We start from the raw sequence: 16,587 nt of genomic DNA, 5'->3' as shown, positions 1-16,587 counted from the left end.
GGACCACACCCAGTGCTCCCCTTCACTGGATGCTAACACTGGCCAGGCTGAGGTTACCTGCTGCATCCCCATGGGGATGTCAGCAGGCTGAGGTGAGTCCCCATCTGGAGGCTGTCCTGGGAAACTGGAACAGGGCAGTTGGTCAGCCTTCCTGTCCATCTCTGACCAAGCAAGCACTAGGGAACGGTGGACATGGGGCCCCCACCACAGTGCGGGGTATGAGCTCTCTGGCACCTGGCCCCTTGGGGTCCCTGTGTGGCACTGAGTAGATGCAACTTCCCCAGTCCTACTCGGCCTTGTTTATGGAAGACTGGGTTCAGGTCAGCTCTGGCACTTCTCCAGCTGCCCGGCTCGCACGGGAAGTAGAACTGCTTTGCATCTGCCTAAATCCCCAGTCCCAACCCTGGCCTTCTGGCTCCAAGGCCCCCTAGCTGCCTCAGAGGCTCCCCAGGGATCCCGCCCCCCACCTCCCCCCCCCCCATCCTGGCTGAGCCCACCTGTGTGCAGACCAGCCTCTGGCCAGGACACCACCATGGGACTCAGGGCCCAGCTAACTACCCAGAAGCAAGCCTTCACCTGTGTGTGTGCAGAAAGGGGATAGCAGTGAGCCTAGGAGGACATGTGCATAAACACCCCTGGGGCCTGGGAGTGAGCCCCCTCTGGACATAGCACATGGACACCCAGGGGCCCCCTCCACCCATTCCCCACCTGGCAGGCAGGGAAGAGCAAGCAGCTTGTGGCAAGAGATCTGAGCCGCAGAAGACAGGGATTTCCTTTGTTGCTTTTTTTAATTTTTAAATTTTCTTACAAAAATTTAGGTGTTTACCAATACAGTCTTATTTTGGTTTTGTTTTTAATGCTTTTTGTCAGTGTTTTTCTTCTGTTTTTAAGTCACAAACAGCAGGCACTAGGCAGCAGTCCCCCGCTGCTGCCGAAGGTCAGTCCTGGAGGTGTGACTCAGGGCCGGCAGACAGGGTTTGGTAGCCACAGCCAGGCCAGAGTCACTCAGGGAAGGCTCCTGCTGCACTGGGGTTCCATGGAGCCGAGGGCACGGTGGGGGCAAGCACAGCCTGACCCCCATTTTGCTCCTCCAAAGCCTCTCTGCGTGGGCCAGCCCCCTCCCGTGGTCTGCCTGCCATGCAGGGTGGGACTCAGAGCCCAGTGGATCCCCTCTACCTTCCAGAGTCAAACTCCTTCTCTGAGCCCCCCTCCTCCCTTCCCTGCTGCCTGCCCTCAGGGCCTGCCTGCCAGGCTCCTCTGGGGCCCAACACACAAAAGCACTCTTCTATACCATCAGCCCCAAACCAAAGCCAGGTGCCCTGTCCTGCCGCTTCCCTGGGCCCCCCCTGGCAGTTCCACTGGCTTTCTCTCTCTCTCTCTCTCACTCGCACACAGCACCATGTCAGTAAACAGCTAACTCAGTCTAGGGAGTTAGGAGGGAGGAAGCAAGGGGCGGGAAGGAAGGTGTGTCCAGAATGTCCGGCCCTGGCTCCCAGGCGAGAAGCGCTACCAACCCCTGCCGCCAGGGGGCTCCAAGCTCCACAGCAGGGTGTGTGAGGACTGGCCCTGGAGTTCCCTTCTTCCCATGATCAGGTCCCTAAGAACAAATGGCTGGGCCTGAGACCTAAGGAGGGAGAGGGGAAAGTTAAGCTGGGCGGCCCCATCCGCAGGCTAGGCCAATGAAAGTGTGGACAAAGGCAGCTGCAGTGGGTGGCATGGACTGACCCCGAGCAATAGGGCCAATCCAACTTGCTGGTCGTTGGGGGGCACTGTGCTTGGGGCATTTAAATGGGGGGACCCGTCCCTGCTCTGGCCCCATTACCTCTGGGCCCTGATGACACCGTGCCTGAGCCGGGACTGCAGGCCCAAGGGGGCATGTCTATCTCAGACCCCAGCCTGTCCCTAACATGGGCATTTGAGCCTGCCGAGCTAGAAGCCGGAGTCCCACCAGGGAGCACCAAGGGACAGAACATGCAGCCGGCAGAGATTAACGAGAAGCCCCTTCCCAGAGGACAGGAAAACAGCTGAATGAAAAACCAGACGAGAGAACGTACCAGGCATGCAAGCTAGACCCAGGAGTCAACGGGCTGAGGCTTAGCGTCCCCCACGGCGTCCACCAGCCTGACCGCAGGCCTGCTGGGCCCAGGAGGAACCTTCCTGCCAGGGTCGGGCTGCAGCGGACAGGCAGTGGGCAGGCGGGCATTAGAGGCAGAACAGAGCAGGTTAGTCAACGCTGACGGGTGCGGACTGGGCTGCTCAGTGGGTGAGGCCAGAGCCGGGGTGCACACGACGGGGGAGCTGAGCTAGTGTGGCTCACACAGATGCACACTGACACGTGGACACACAAAGGCCTGTGCCCAAAGCCAGGGGATTGTCACAGGACAGGTTGGCAGGTGCCACCCTGGAGGCAGGACAAGAGTGGGTCCTCCCCACCACCCCCCATACACACACACACACACACACAGGCAGGCAGGCAGAGAAGGGTGAAGACACGCTTGCTCAGACTCCCCTGACCCTTGTGCATTGTTCTGGGCAGTGCCCTCTGTCCCGTGCCCCCTCTCTCCCAGTGGGTATGAGCTTCAAACCCGTGCACCCACAGACTGGTTCGGACAATAAGGTTCCCAAGGCAGAGGGCCAGTCCCCACGCTCCATCTCCCAGCCCTGGGTGGACCTGGGTGGACTGGGTGGCCTAAACTCAGCACCTTGCCAGGGCCCGTCTCGGGCATGCCCCAGTTACGCCACCTCCCTAGGCACCTGCCCACAGCCACTTACTTTCAACGGTTCCTTCTCAGAGGCCTCCCCTGTAGGGTCACTGCCTCGAGCCCTCCGCTCCCTCCGGTCCACAGTGGAGTATCCGTCTTGGGGTGGGGACATGAGAAGAACTCTGAGGGACAGGCATGGCAGGAGCAGATCTCCCTCTCAGCCCAGACACAGGGGGCCCCTGGGACAGGGTGCATTGGGAGATAACCCCCACCTGGCCTGCCCCAGCACTGTGCTGGAGGCCTAGGCCAGGTCTTCCCACCATGGTGGCTCAGAACCCTCCAGCTCCCTTCAGCTGGCAGACCAGAGACCAGAGACCTTGGCTGGGCACTGACCCCTCCCTGGCTACCCACCCCCCTCAGCAGCACTCCTAAACCAAATCTCTTTGCCAGCCAGCACCTCCTTGGAAGGCTTTCCGAGCACCAAACACACAAGGCAAAACCACCTGGCCCATTTCAGCATCATCCCTGCCCCCCACCCCCCAAACAAGCAGCCCTGTATCTGCACTCACCTGGGCCAAGTGCCTCCATGGGGATCACGTCCCGGCTGCCTGGCTTCTCACCATCTGCAAGGCACAAGACAGGTTGGCTGGCTGGTTGCAGGAACCAGTGGGGATACCAGGACAGACAAACCCACAGCAGGGCTGGCCTCTGTGACCCTGGCTACCCTTTGTCACTAACATCTTTGTGCCATTCTGCCAGGCCTCTGCCACTGACACCCCCCCACCCCCACTTAACATCAGTGTGGACACCACGGGTGTAGAGGTCGCAGGAGGCTGCAAGCCAGGCAAGGGGCCCCCAGCCTCACCTGCCTTGTCACCGGGCACTGCACCTAAATGGAGCAGCTTCTCTTATACCTCAGAGATAGGTTTCCATGCCCCGACCCGTATTCACCAAGGCTCTTGTCCACCAGCGGCAGGGTGCTGTCGTCAAAGCCTCCGGGACTCGGTGCTCCTTTGGGTCCCTTAGCAGTAGCAGCAGCTGACTGGGGAAGGGGGTGGGGGGGGCACAAAACAGACAGGGTGTGGGGTCAGGGGCACTCCTGTGGGGGACCTAGGCTGGAGAAGTGAAAGAGGAAAAGAAAGGCCAGGCAGGCCGCACCTGGAAGCGCGCCTTGGTCCAGCCATCCTTCTGGAGGGCACCTCGCAGCTCCTTGTAGCTCCACACGGTCTGCAGCACGTGGGAGGCGGCCTTCGCTTCGCGTACCGATTGGCTGAGGCCAGGCCCAGGGCGGGGTCAGCACTCGGCCCCGCCCCACCCTCCCGCCTGACCACCCCCCCCCACACCCCGGCCGCACCCTCACCCACCTGGCCGCGCCAAGCGCCACCAGCGCTGGAACGCCTCGGGCCTGTAGTAGTGAGCGTGCATTGTCCAGGCTGTCGGACACGATCTCGTGGATGGTGTTGAGCACAGCCACCACCGTGTCCTCCTCCAGGCGGGCACCCGGTCGCGACGGAGCCTGCGCATTGCGCACGTTCCGCACCAGCTCAGCCATGGCATAGCTCCCTGAAGGGCAGGGGCGGTTGTCAGGACACGCCTCTGCCCACCCCAGTGGGAAGGAGCGGGATTCAAACAGTGGCCTCCACCAGGAGAGCCCCAGGGAGCTGCAAAGTCACCCACCGTGTACAGGGGCTAGGCCTTGAGACTGTTCAGGAAGACACTAGCTCCAGCAGCTGGGACGGAATGACAGGGGCAGGGCTGGGCCCCTGACCTCCTCCCCACCCTGCCGTCCCCCAGCTCTTGCCGGTGGGACCCCAGAGCAGCCCACTGGGGTCTGCATCCTGGCTCTGCCCCACCAGCGTCCTCACCAATGAGATCCTTGTTGCGCCGGTCCAGGGAGAGGTTGCGCAGGGCGATGGCAACAGCGCGCACCACCTTGTCAGTCTCAGACTGCAGCAGCTCCACGAGCACCGGAAGGCCACGCTCCTTGCGCACCGTGGCACGGATGTAGGTGGCCCACTGTGGCAGTGGAGCAGGGAGTGTGCTCAGCACACGGGGTCCTGCCCACACGCCTAGACATTCTCCTACCTGAGTCCTGACTGTTCCCTCTAGCTGGACCCTCCTCCCGTGCATGACAAAGCCCTACCCAAGCAACTCAACCCCACCTCCAGCATGCATCCTTTGTGCCCCGAACCTCCCGGACCTTGGGGAGGCACTGTGCCCCATGTGGTCCCCACCACCCCCAGGCCAGGCAAAGGCAGAGGCCGGTACCAACAGGGTACCTAGGATTCTCTCTGTCCCCTCCCTGCCAGATTCAGCCTCTCACCATCCAGTTGCCGGCGCTGAGGTTCTGTAGGGCGCCAGCGGCAGCTTCCAGGGTGTTAAAGTTCCGGCTCTCCGTGAGGAGGGAGAGGTAGAGACGTACCACCTCGGGCTGATACAGCAGCTCAAAGCCTGGGCACAGAGCACCCACCGCCCACAGTCACCCAGGCCCTCTCCCCCCATTACCCCGTCCCCCCTCCTCCCATCAGTGCCCCCAGGACAAGAGTCAGTTGGGGCCAGGGATGGGTATGGTGCAGTCAGGGAAAATTTAACATCAACACATTCACCCCTTATGAGTGACCAAGGGAGAAAGCATTCCCATTTCCTGGAAGAATAGAGGCTCAGTGAGGAGGCGGTGGGTCTAAGTGAGGTTGTTGTTCCCTTGACCCTGCTGCCAAAGAAATGGTATTGGACCTGCCTGGCAGCCAGAGCATCCAGGAGGCCTGGGGTAGGGAGGGAGGTGGCAACCAGGGCTGCCCCCCTAGCAACAGGACTCAAACTCCCTAACAACAGGGCCAGCCCTCCTCCCAAAAGGGCCAGATCTCCTGGGTAGATAGGCTGTGCAACTACGGGGAGGAGCTCTAGCAACAAGACCCACCCTCCCTAGTAACAGGGCCCTGTTCTCTCCTATGTAACTTAGGCTGTTACCAGTGCACGCCCCTAGCAACAGGGACCGCCTTCTCAGTCTGCACTCTGCTCAACCACTCCTGGTCCCCCATCAATTGAGGCCTTGGCCCCACAATGCAGCAGTACCTTGCCCCAAAGTACTCCACAGAGGAGGGGCTGAGCAGCCTTTCAGGTGAGCTGCACCCAGACATTACTTCCTCTCCCCTACCCTCCCACCCCACATTTTATCACCCCCTCCCATTCCTCATGCTTCATGGTCCCTCCACTCCAGCTTTGCTGGGCTTCCTGTTCCCCAGATGCTCCAAGCATGTCCCCCACTCAGGGTATTCCCCCTGAAAGTGTTTGCAGGTGCTGGTCCCTCTGTGTGTGAGATTTTCCCTAGACCTCCCATGGCTGGGGTCTCCCACCCTACTTGAGGGTGTCTGGGCTTGCAGGGTGGACTGTGGCCTGGGGCTCACCAGGGCAGAGCTCTCTTACTCAGGCTAGATCCCCAGTGTACAGAACAGCACCAGCACACAGTAAGACTCCAAAAGACACAGAGGACGAGAAGGACAAACCACTCTGCCCCCGTACTAGATCTGACTCCACACCCCAGCTCCCAAAACCCCTGGAGTGAATGTGAGCTCCTCAGCTGACATTGCAGGTCCTGCCTAACTGGTCTCTGCCCTTCACTGAAGGCCTTACTCTATCCCTTCTAGTCTTTTGCATGCTGTGTGACCTTGCAAATGCCTGGCCTCTCTGTGCTTCTGTCTCCAGCCCTGCCTGAAGTGACCCATGGAACTGACCCTGATTCTGAACCCACAGCAGGTACCCAGGGACTGGACAGCCTTCTGGGGATCCCCAAGGCCCTTTAAGCCTGCCTGGTAGCACAAAGCTTCGCTACCTGGATAGGCTTGGGCTGAGCTCTGCCTCAGCCCACTTACCTTTGGCAGCCTCAGTTCGCTTGGGCAGGTCCAGTGTGTCAAAGTTCCGGTCCATCTCACCATCCTTCTTCCCTGGAACAGAGAGTAGACGGAGGTGAAGCCAACCCTGCAGGGGGCAGGTATGCGCCAGGAGGGTGGACACGGCACTTTCCTGCCCAAGTCCCAAGAGCACCCCCAAGTCTGGGACTGGGTACCAGGAGGCCCTGGGAAGGGCAGTGGTTGCAGTGGGGCCTGGGGATGTCCCAGCCTTGCCCCCAGCAGCCAGGACTCATCTCCTGTCAGGTATTGGGAGCAGCACTGCTGACCGCCCCATGGCCTCCCTGCAGCTGCTGAGAGCCAGAAGCCCAGGCTGGATGACAGGGAGGCAGAGAAGCTGAGGGGTGGCAAGGACAAGACCTGCCCGGTTGCACAGTAAAGCAGGGCTGGGGCCAAGAGTCTCAGCCATGGGGAAAAGCCCATCTGGAGTCAGGACCTGGTCACAGACTCTGCTGGCTAGGAGAGACCCCCATCTACAGCTGAGCCCCTACAGCAGCCCCACCCAGCACTCGTCAGCCTTGGCCTGTACCCTCTGTGAGTGAGCTCACTAGCTCCCAGTCACCCTCGTCACAAACAAGGAAGCTTCTTCTCCTCTGAAAGGCAGTAGAGCTGAGTTCAGATGACCTAGGCTCCCTGTTCTACCCAGCTTCACGGGGTCTTTGTGTGGTCCCTTTAAGCCACACACCATCTCATTCCCAGGGGCAGACTTTGCTCCCTGGTGCCTGTGGGAACAAATACACCCAGACCCTGCCCCCCCTTGACTCTCCCTGCTCCAGCTCCAGGCCTGGCCCTGCCGGGGTAGCTGAGTCTGAGGTTACAGAGAACAGCCCGTTGGCCTCCCAGTGAGTCCAGGGCTGACATTCCTGCCGTTGTCATGTCCACACAGTTGTCATGGAGATGGCTGCCCGGGAAAGGGACTGGGGATGGGCCAGGGCCCTGAGGCTGGACCGCCCTGCAGTCGTCATGGAGATGCCTGCCTGGACAATAGGGTGGGCGGCACCTCCCTGGTGCTCACTGCACCCACCAGGCCTGGACAGCAGGACAAACACGGACTCACCTTGATGGAACCACTCCTCTGGGCGGCCGGAGGAAGCACAGGAGAGAGGAGACGAGCCTGAGTGGGCAGCACCCCCCCATGCCCTCCCAGAGAATGTAGACCCCGGAACCTGCCCCCAGCAATTGCCTGTCAGGACGGTGTGAAGGCAGGGCGGGGTGCTGCCTCCAGGGCATCTCAAGGTCTTCAGGTGCTCTGTGAACGCCAGGAGGCAGCATCACCTTCAGCACTTTCCAAACATGGGCCCAAAGAATCCTTCCCGGAACCGAGGAACTGAGTCCAGGCAGCAGCAGGGACACCACCTAGGTTCACTCCTGCCCTCCCCCGGGGGCCCCAGGGTGTCAGCCAGATGACCTACACCCTCTTTGGCTCCCTGCTTCCCCACCTGCCCAAAAGGAGCTGACCAGGTGGTCCCTGGCTTCCGTGACGGCCGTGGGTATGGAGACCCTTCAGCCTGGGGTGGCGGGCGGAGATCTAGAGTGTAATACCCCAGTCCCTCCCACACACCTTTGGCCTTCTTGCCACCGAAACAGCCAGCGTCATCCCTCCTCCGGCGCTGGGAGCCCGCAGCACCGCCAGGGGGCCCAGGCTCAGCCTCCTGGTACCTGTCGGCCCCAGGCACCTCCTTGTGCACGTGGTAGGACAGGTTCCGCATGATACACACACAGTTCTCCACCGACTGCCGGGAAAGAAGAGATAGTGGAGCAGGGCCAGGTGGGCCTGGAGACTGTTAACCCTCCCCGGGAAGCCTGGCCACAGCCAGTGTGCACAGAAGGAACTGGGGGTGCAAAGATGGGGAGGCCTAAGCTAGGGGGCCCACAGGGGTGAGAACTCCCAGGCAGAGGCTGAGGAAGGAAAAAGGTGGAGAACACCCTGCATGTAGAACCCTGTCTGGGATTTCATGGCATGGCCACTTCAGTGTGGCCACTACGGGGTGGCCCGTGCCCAGGGCACTGCCCCAGACTGCATGCCTACTCTTCCTGTGCTGCCCAAATAGTTCACAGGCCCCTGGGCCTAGTTCCTGCTGTCTCCCCAACTCTCTGTAGGAGCTTGTAAGACGAACCCCACTGGGACCTGCTAGGGCACTCCGCCCCCACCCCTGCACCACCCACCTTGTTGTCCGTGTCCTTCCTGCCCACAGCCGACTGCAGGGCATGCAGCAGGGCATCCACCAGCCCTTCACACTCCCGGAGCCGCCGCCGGGCCTCTGCACCATCCGAGCTCACGTTCCTGGGTGGCCAAGAGCAAGCCCTGTGACCCCTGGCTCCCATGGGAACGTCCCAGCCCCCCACCTGGCCTTGGGGTCTTGTCTTCATCTGTAAAACAGGCTCTGACACCACCCTGTTAGGGCTAGTGACAGTGTCCCAATGACCACGGAGACCCTAGGAGGGAGCCCTGGCCTGGCCGCGGTGTGAGGCGGGGGGGCCTTCTCTGATGCCCAGCAGAACTGGAAGGGGACAGAGGTTGGTCCAGAGTCCTAAATCCATGCACAGTAATTCTGGACTCCCCCTGCCCCAGTGGCAGTTCTGGGTTCCACCTTACCGTGAGGTGAGGACCCCATAGGGCCATGGGGGTACATCCTAATGGACAGGCAGGACTGTGGGGACCCAGGGCCACCTTTGGGGACTCCGTAGTGATTCCCAGGGTGGGAGAGTTAGGGCAGAGGTCACAAGGACATGGAATGAGGCCTCTGAGGCAGATGGAAGATGAGGGTCCTGGCTCCCCCTACCCCAGCTGTCACGGTGATGGGAGAGTGGGCTGAAGCTGAGCAGGCCCAGAGATGTGTGGTCCTACATGACAGCATGGCTGACCTTGTCCAGAGGCTGCCCCTGGGGCTGAGTACAGCCCCATTAGGCCCCATTCTCAGGACTCAGGCAGGAACTGTGACATGGCTATGAAGCTCCTAAGACTTGGGTGGCTAATTGTCTTCCATGTTATACAGGACATGAGGACATTCCCAGGTGTGCATACAGGCTCTGGTGCCTGGCTCCTGCCTCCTTGACCGAGAACAGTCCTAGGTGGCTGCATAGAGAGTGCCCGAGCCCAGCCCCCACCCACACCTCAAGCAGCCCGACGTGTTCTTGAAGACTGTTGTCCACTCGGCATCCCTTGGCTTGGAATCCTCGTTGGGCTCGCGCTCCCAGCCCGAGTGGGGCACAATGACCTCATGGGTCAGCGTCTGCAGGCCGTGGTCAATGATGACCATCTTCAGGGGCTCGTAGGATGACAGGTTCCAGAGTGTGCCTACAGGGCACCATCAACCAGCCAGTGCTCACCACACAGGCAGTGATCTTCCTACCTCCCCATGCGACCTCGCTCAGGATATGCCCGATCAGACCAGAAGGTAGGAAGTGACAAATGCTGTGAGAGGTCCTGGGCACCCACCCTGCCCCAGGCAGGATGTGCATGGGCACCTAACAGTAGCTACCAGCTGGCAGAAAGCACCAGAGGGGCTGGGACACAGAGGAGAGGCTGCCCGGGGGCCTGTGGCTAGACAAGCAGGTGCCTTCTCTTCCCCCATCCCTTCTTAGCCACGTGGGTGGGTGGCTCTACTCTACCTAAAGGTGGTCACATGACCCTACCTGGCCAATTGGGTCCCATAAGGCACAATCCCCCAGCACGGGCCCCATTGGAGGGTGGGACCAGACTCCTGGAGGAGTATGGGGATGGGGGGCAGGTGGAGAGGGGGCCTACCTGAAAGGCAGCAAAGTCCAGAGGTAGAGAGACTGGGGACCTCTCAGTCTAAGCCTAATGCCTACCCCCAGCAGCTGGAACTCCTGACTAAATGGGGGGAGGGGGCTTTCCCTGGCCAAGCCTCCCTCTCCTCTCCCTGAGGGATGACGGGAAGCCAGGTGTCACTCACCTGTGACGAGCTCTCGGACCTCATTGTCCCGGGCAGCCCGCAGCAGGCGCACCAGGGCAGGCACACCGCCACAGTCCCGGATGGCGGCCTTGTTGTCCGTGTCTCGGCCATAGGAGAGGTTTCGCAGTGCCCCGCAGGCCCGCCGCCGCACCTCCGCCCTTGGGTGGTCCAGCAGAGCCACGAGCAGAGGCAGGCCCCGCAGCTGCCGCACACGACGTTTGACACCCTCGTTCTCAAAGCACAGGTGTTGCAGGTAGGCGGCTGCGTTGGCTTTCACAGGGTCCACGGGGTGTCGAAGCATGGCCAGGACCTCTGGCAGCTCGGGGTCCCTCCAACGCGGCTCCTTACGGGCGCTGTCGACTGAGGGCGACCGCCGTACCACTCGGTCCAGGCTGCCAAGGCTGCCCCGTTCTGGCTGGGCCAGGGGTGCCGTCGCAGCCGGAAACGGGGGCCGCTCCTCCATCAGCTCACCGCCGTCATCTGCCACATCCTCATAGGCCCTGTGCGTGCAGGCAGGGTGCAGGAACATCTCGGCACTGCCTGAAGATGCCTGCTTACCCACCGTTATCTTCTCCAGGGAACCACGAACCCATGAAGGGTGGGGATAGGCCTACAGCATTGGTATTGGACCCCAAGTTCCAAGTGGGTGCTGAGAGTCATACCCTGGGCCAGCAAGAACTGACTCACAGCCAGTGACATGGCCAAACACCAGCCAATGGTTATCAGGGCTTGGATCTCCCTGAGATGGGGAGCTCACTCAGTCCCATCATCAGGCAGCATTCCCCAATTTTGAGCTAAATGTGTTTCTGTGAAATATCTGTCTGTGACAGGGGTCCTGCCTTCCCATGAGGCCCATCTCTGCAATGTGGGATCTGCCAGGATGCGGAGGCAGGTGACCCTCCCTGCACACAGCCACCCTGGTGGGACCGTATAAGGGGCATTCAGGCCACCGGTCCCCCGAGTACAAGATGTCTTTTCAGGTTATCACCATCAAACCTACTTCCTAGGGCAGGGATTGAGGCTAGGAGGGGTCAGGTATCTTGCCTGTGGTCACACAGCATAATCCATACTAAGGCTGTGATCATGTTCTCACTCTACAGATAGAAAAACTGAGGGCAGAGGTGACAGAACCAGAGTCTACGCTGGGAAGAGCTGGATAGCCTAGTTTCTGGTTGCTTCTGTACACAGGGGCAGTTGAGGCGTGGGGAAAGGCTGGAGCCTCAAACTCAGAGGAAATGCTCTGAGCCTCCTGTGCTTATATCTTCATGGCCATCTGTCTGGAGCAGGGGTAGCAGGTGTTGGGCACTGTCACCAACTTCCCTAATGCCCCAGACCCACAGGGAGGATGTCCAGTGCAACTTCTACTATACCAGAAGCTTCCCTTGTTGCTGTCCTTGAATTGAGGCCAACTCAGACTAACGTGTATAACTAACCTAGCCCCAGCAGCGAGACAGCCTGTGGAGGACTCTCTGCTGGGGGAGTGCAAGGCAGACTTCCTGGAGGCAGGGGCCAGGCTCAGGGTGCTCACCTGGAACGAAGGCCACGCCCACACTCAGGCCTCCTCCTTGTGGCGGTGCCATAGTCAGGCTCCAGCTCCGGGCCACCCTCGTCATCAGCAGCCAGGCTGCGGGTGTCATCCTCTAAGCCGTATGGCTCTGCCTGGAAGCGCTCGGGCTGGGAGCGACCAGCTGGTGGCACAGGCTCAGGACCCGCAGGGAAGGCCTCACGCCGGCCAGGCAGTGTGAAGCAGCCATCCACGGGGCCTGGGCCAAGGGCGCCACGTGCGGGCCGCACACCCAGCCCACGGGATAGACTGCCATAGCTCGGGACATCACGGGGCTCCGGGCCGTCGGTAAAGCTGCCCCCACTGCTGAGGTAGGCACGGGAAAGCGTGGCTGCCGGACCACCCCCGCGCAACAGGAAGTGCCGGTCCAGAGGGCCATCTGCGAAGGGGCCTAGTGGGGGACCGCCGTCCAGCAGGGGGAGGCCATCGGGGCCTACGGGCACTTGGCGCACTGTTCTCGTGGTCACCGTCTTGACCGTCTTGGTCACCTGGTGGGTAAGTGGGTGGCCGGTGGGCTGGCTGGGCAGCCTGAGAGGCCCGGACACTGCCCCGGTAGGGCCAGGGTAGCCTCGGTCTTCCACCCGACCAACAGATGGCCTCTGGGAGGCCACTCTGTAAATGGAACAACCATGGCTACACAGCCTACTTGCTCACTGCCTGGGGCTGGCCATACCTTGGTCTCAGTGCGCCGGGTAGTGCCATCTTCTGATGTGACAATGGACACGTGGGAGGTAGGTGTGCCAGGGTCCTCCTCCACTGTCACCGTCTCCTCCAGCACCTCGGGCGCCTCTGGCATTGTGGCCAGTGAGGCCTGGCTGCCCGGGCTCTGTTCCTGGGCAAGGGGGGGATGGGTGTCAGTGGGAGGACCCATAGCTCACCTGGCCCTGGAACGTAGATGCTTGTGCTGGCCCAGAGGGCAGGAGTGCCTTCTTCCTACCCCTGGAACCCATGGACCCCAGGACCTGTCTCAGCCCCAGATGGTGAAGACAGCAGCCCATTCCTGCCTCCGAATGCCATGGGGCTGACTGGCCCTGTTGCCCCATCCCATGGGAGGCTTTGGGGGTTGAACTCCCCCAATCCTGGTGCCTCCTTGGGCTGAGGTGGCAAATAAGCCCCTGACCCCAGTGGTGCAGTCTTGGGTAGCCCTGTCTGAGCGGCAAGGCCTGGTTGCTACAGGTTCCTGGTGACCCAAGGAGGGTGGTGGGACCTGCAGTTCAAACTCGACATGGCTCACTACCCCTGGCTAGGCCCTCTACCTGTCCTGGGCCTCCTCCCTGCCCCACCCAAGAAACCTGGAGTGCAGAGGCTTTGGGGGAGCAGTTTCAGCACTGCTCACTGACTCCCCAGGGCCACACCCAGGCCTCCACTGTTTCCAAGGTCAGCCAGACACCCTCGCAGGACAGAAATACCCAGTTCTCAGAATGCCCAAAATACCCTTGTTCCTTCCGGCCTGGACACTCCTGGGGTGTTGAGTGGGCACAGCCTGGCCCTACCTCATTTGGGCCAGTGTTTGGTGCTCCCCGTTGAGATGCTAGGTGTTTTAGCAGAGTCCAGAGATGGTGAATTCAGGCCAGGTGTGCCTAGTTAGTCCTTGACAGGAACCCTGGTGTCCCCTCCCCATATAACTCCCCCCAGGTCTCCCCAACCTGCAGCTCCCCTTGCTTTCATCCCTGCAGGGGATGACCATGGTGGAATTCCAGGCAAGGTAGTTCTGGACAGGGGCCCTTTCAAGGCCCATAAGCCTATGGCCAGACTTGCCAGTGGGGCAATGGAGGCTCGAAGAGGAAAGATCAGTCCATAGCAGAGCTGAACTGACTGTGCTGACTGGCAAAGGGGTCCGAGAGCCAACGTCCATCTATCCCTGGGCCTCTGACTGCATGGGTCCCCACACCATGCCAATGTCCCAGGATTAGCATCTGGCCAGGATGGGTAGGGGCTGAAACCCAAGCCGCAGTGGGCAGGCGAGCAGAAGCACATTCCTGGGCAGCAGGGGCCAGGTCAGCAGGAGGACAGGCCCTGCTCTGTGGCCCAGATGCTGTGCCTTGAGGAATGGATCCCCTCTCTGGGCCCCAGGCCTCTGAGGCCCGACACAGAAACGGAGCTGAGGCCCCAGGAAGGCCACACCCCTATCTGCCTGCCACCAGAGCTCTACTCTGCTCCTGGCCCTGGGCCTGGGAGGTGTGCAAGGCTAGGTGCCCAGAGCTGCCCTAGGGCCTGCCTCCCGAGGTCCTCAGGGTGTGACACCTCCTCAGGTGGGGGTCCTGTCTGACAAAATGCTTAAGCCCCCAGCTGCACATAGTGCTGAGATTTTGGGCCCCTGCAAACCGTTCAGGGGTCCAGAGACAGGCCTGCACCGTGTCAGGACAGGTGTATCCCATGGGCTCTGGTGACACAGGAAGAAGTCACAGAATGCAGCCTCTGCCCCAGAAGCAGGACCTCAGAGGACAACAATACATGATTTTATAAAAAGGGAAACTGAGGCCTGGCAGAACGGAGAGGCTTAACCAGGACTTCACAGACCACTAACAGGGAATTTCAGGCATGCACAGGGAAGGCAATTTTGCAAGGCCTTTTAGCTATACCTCACCCCTTGCGGGCCACAGCCTTGGCTCCACTCAGTTTGGGGTTGTAGGTGGAATGCCTGCTGGGGAGCTGGCCAGGAAGGAGGAACGATGTTCCCTGAGAAAGAGGAGTCAGCTGAGACCCTGAATAGGGACATGCTGCTAGGCTGCCAGGAAAGGTGGCCTGGGCTCTTCTCTGAGGGCACCGGGAGCCGGGACAGTTCTAGAGAAGATTCAGGGAGAGCCTGTCACTGCTGGCGCCTCGGCTGCCCCACCTGTATTTGGCAACTGGGGGAGCAACTGTGTGTCAGACACTGAGCTCACCCTGCTGGGCCCTGGGGGGCCAGTCATGGAGGGGCCTAGGGCCACACCCTGGTGGCTGTAAGTGGAGGGGAGGGGCGAGGAGCAAGGCCGACAAGAGGGGACCAGAGCACTGTCAGGAGGACATGGCCCCTGAGTAGATGTGCATACATTAACACTCTCAGAGAAGAGCCTCCAGCTCCCAGGTTAGGGGGTGGGTGTGAGGGAGGAGGACTAAGCACACCTCAGACCTCAATGCCACTCTGACTCAGTTTATTCTCACTCTAGCTGTGATGAGGGTCTGACACAGTGCAGGAGAGGGGACGAAGGGATGGCGTCCAGAAGAGCCAGGACACCCCCCCACCCTAACAAGGCCTGGCAACCCTGCAGCATCACCCACTAATGCCCAGCCCGGGCAGCCTGGTAGTGGGATCCTGAGGCCCCGAGAACCCCCACTGGCAAATGACCTCAGGGAGCTAAAAACAGGCGATGACTTCACCCAAGCGGGCGGGGAGGCAGGAGCGTGAGTCAGCCAGTGATCACAGGAAGGCCCGGCCCCCGTTACACACGCCTGGGCACACATGCAGATAAGGACCTGGACATGCGTGCATGTACCTGGTGCTTCCAACAGGGACACATGCACAGACACACGTGTGTGTGTGTGTGTGTGTAAGCACCCAGCCTGGCCCACAGGCCCAAGCATGTCAATCTGCATGTTGTCCTAACAGGCCCCAGTCCACAGTGCCCACTGCCCCCAGAGGGACTTGCATATGCCGACACATGCCCATCTTGTGTCCAGACTCCCTGGACACCCACTCTGGGGGGATCTCAGAGCTGGTAGCAGAGGGGGGAACCAAAGCCTGCAGCAGGGAAAGACCCAAGGTCAACCATGGTTCAGGCCTCTGCAACATCTTTGGGGTGCTGGCGTGGGGTTGTGGACTGATGACCGCCACATAGTTGGCACTCTGCAGAGGCAGATGACCGGGGCGCCTGCATCCTCACCTGACCTCAAGACCCTGCTCTAGGGCTGCATGTCCACCTATCCAAGGCAGCACACCCCAGAGACCCCAGGCCCTACGGCTCAGGTCCCCCTGCATCCCAGACACGAGCACCAGCCTGGACACACAACCCCCAGCCCTTCACATCCCAAATCTTGCCAAATCCTGTCAGCTGTCTCTTGTCACCTTTCCCCAGTCCTAGCTTCATTCTTGCCCCTCTTCCTGGAACTACTGACCTGCCTCCCATCACCTACCTCCAGGGCCCAAACTGCCCCCTGGCACTCCCATCATGGTCTACCTGGTCCCTGGTCTATAGGCCTGGCAAAGAGTGGGGCTGCTGTCCAGACCTGGGGTTTCCCAGGAGCTCCCTGGAATTTGTGGAAGGGGCCTGGCCCAAGATTCAAGCCCGGGGCGAGAGTGGCCAGCACGCAGAAAGCTAAACCCAACCAGCCACCACTGCTCTCAAGAGGGTCCGCAGAGGCACAGAGCTGGGCACAGCTTCCTTATATGGAAACAGAAAGTACCCAGGATATCAAGGCCAAAGGACAAGCAGGATAGTGCCCGTCCCACCTTCACGGCCAGATCTAAGGAATGTGGGGAGTAGAATACAAGATGTGGGCCAACATATAGAGGGGCTGCC

The 16,587-nt window shown here is 60.7% G+C and overlaps 1 protein-coding gene across 5 annotated transcripts in view; it reads right to left on the bottom strand.

Moving 5' to 3' along the window:
- Positions 1-531: 531 nt before the first annotated feature.
- ARVCF (ARVCF delta catenin family member) overlaps positions 532-16,587 on the bottom strand; it is a 50,355-nt gene continuing 34,299 nt past the window's right edge. The window contains exons 4-20 of one of the 5 annotated variants that reach the window (XM_045815192.2): positions 12,762-12,920; positions 12,053-12,576; positions 10,525-11,024; positions 9,722-9,905; positions 8,774-8,891; positions 8,169-8,340; positions 7,665-7,682; positions 6,572-6,643; positions 5,026-5,153; positions 4,568-4,718; positions 4,067-4,265; positions 3,861-3,972; positions 3,654-3,744; positions 3,272-3,325; positions 2,773-2,858; positions 2,055-2,171; positions 532-1,624 (exon numbers count right to left, since the gene is read on the bottom strand). In XM_045815192.2, coding sequence (XP_045671148.1) covers positions 2,067-2,171; positions 2,773-2,858; positions 3,272-3,325; positions 3,654-3,744; positions 3,861-3,972; positions 4,067-4,265; positions 4,568-4,718; positions 5,026-5,153; positions 6,572-6,643; positions 7,665-7,682; positions 8,169-8,340; positions 8,774-8,891; positions 9,722-9,905; positions 10,525-11,024; positions 12,053-12,576; positions 12,762-12,920 — 2,673 coding nt within the window. In that variant the 3' untranslated portion in view covers positions 532-1,624; positions 2,055-2,066. The remainder of the gene's footprint in view (positions 1,625-2,054; positions 2,172-2,772; positions 2,859-3,271; positions 3,326-3,653; positions 3,745-3,860; positions 3,973-4,066; positions 4,266-4,567; positions 4,719-5,025; positions 5,154-6,571; positions 6,644-7,664; positions 7,683-8,168; positions 8,341-8,773; positions 8,892-9,721; positions 9,906-10,524; positions 11,025-12,052; positions 12,577-12,761; positions 12,921-16,587) is intronic. The other 4 variants (XM_087857506.1, XM_045815194.2, XM_045815193.2 and 1 more) reach the window with 4 other exon arrangements.

Source organism: Ursus americanus, chromosome 30 (assembly GCF_024610735.1).
Source record: "Ursus americanus isolate L20-20 chromosome 30, mUrsAme1.1.p, whole genome shotgun sequence".
Classification (NCBI taxonomy): domain Eukaryota; kingdom Metazoa; phylum Chordata; class Mammalia; order Carnivora; family Ursidae; genus Ursus; species Ursus americanus.
Note: the sequence above shows the minus strand (reverse complement) of the source record. Positions and strands in the feature narration are given on the sequence as shown.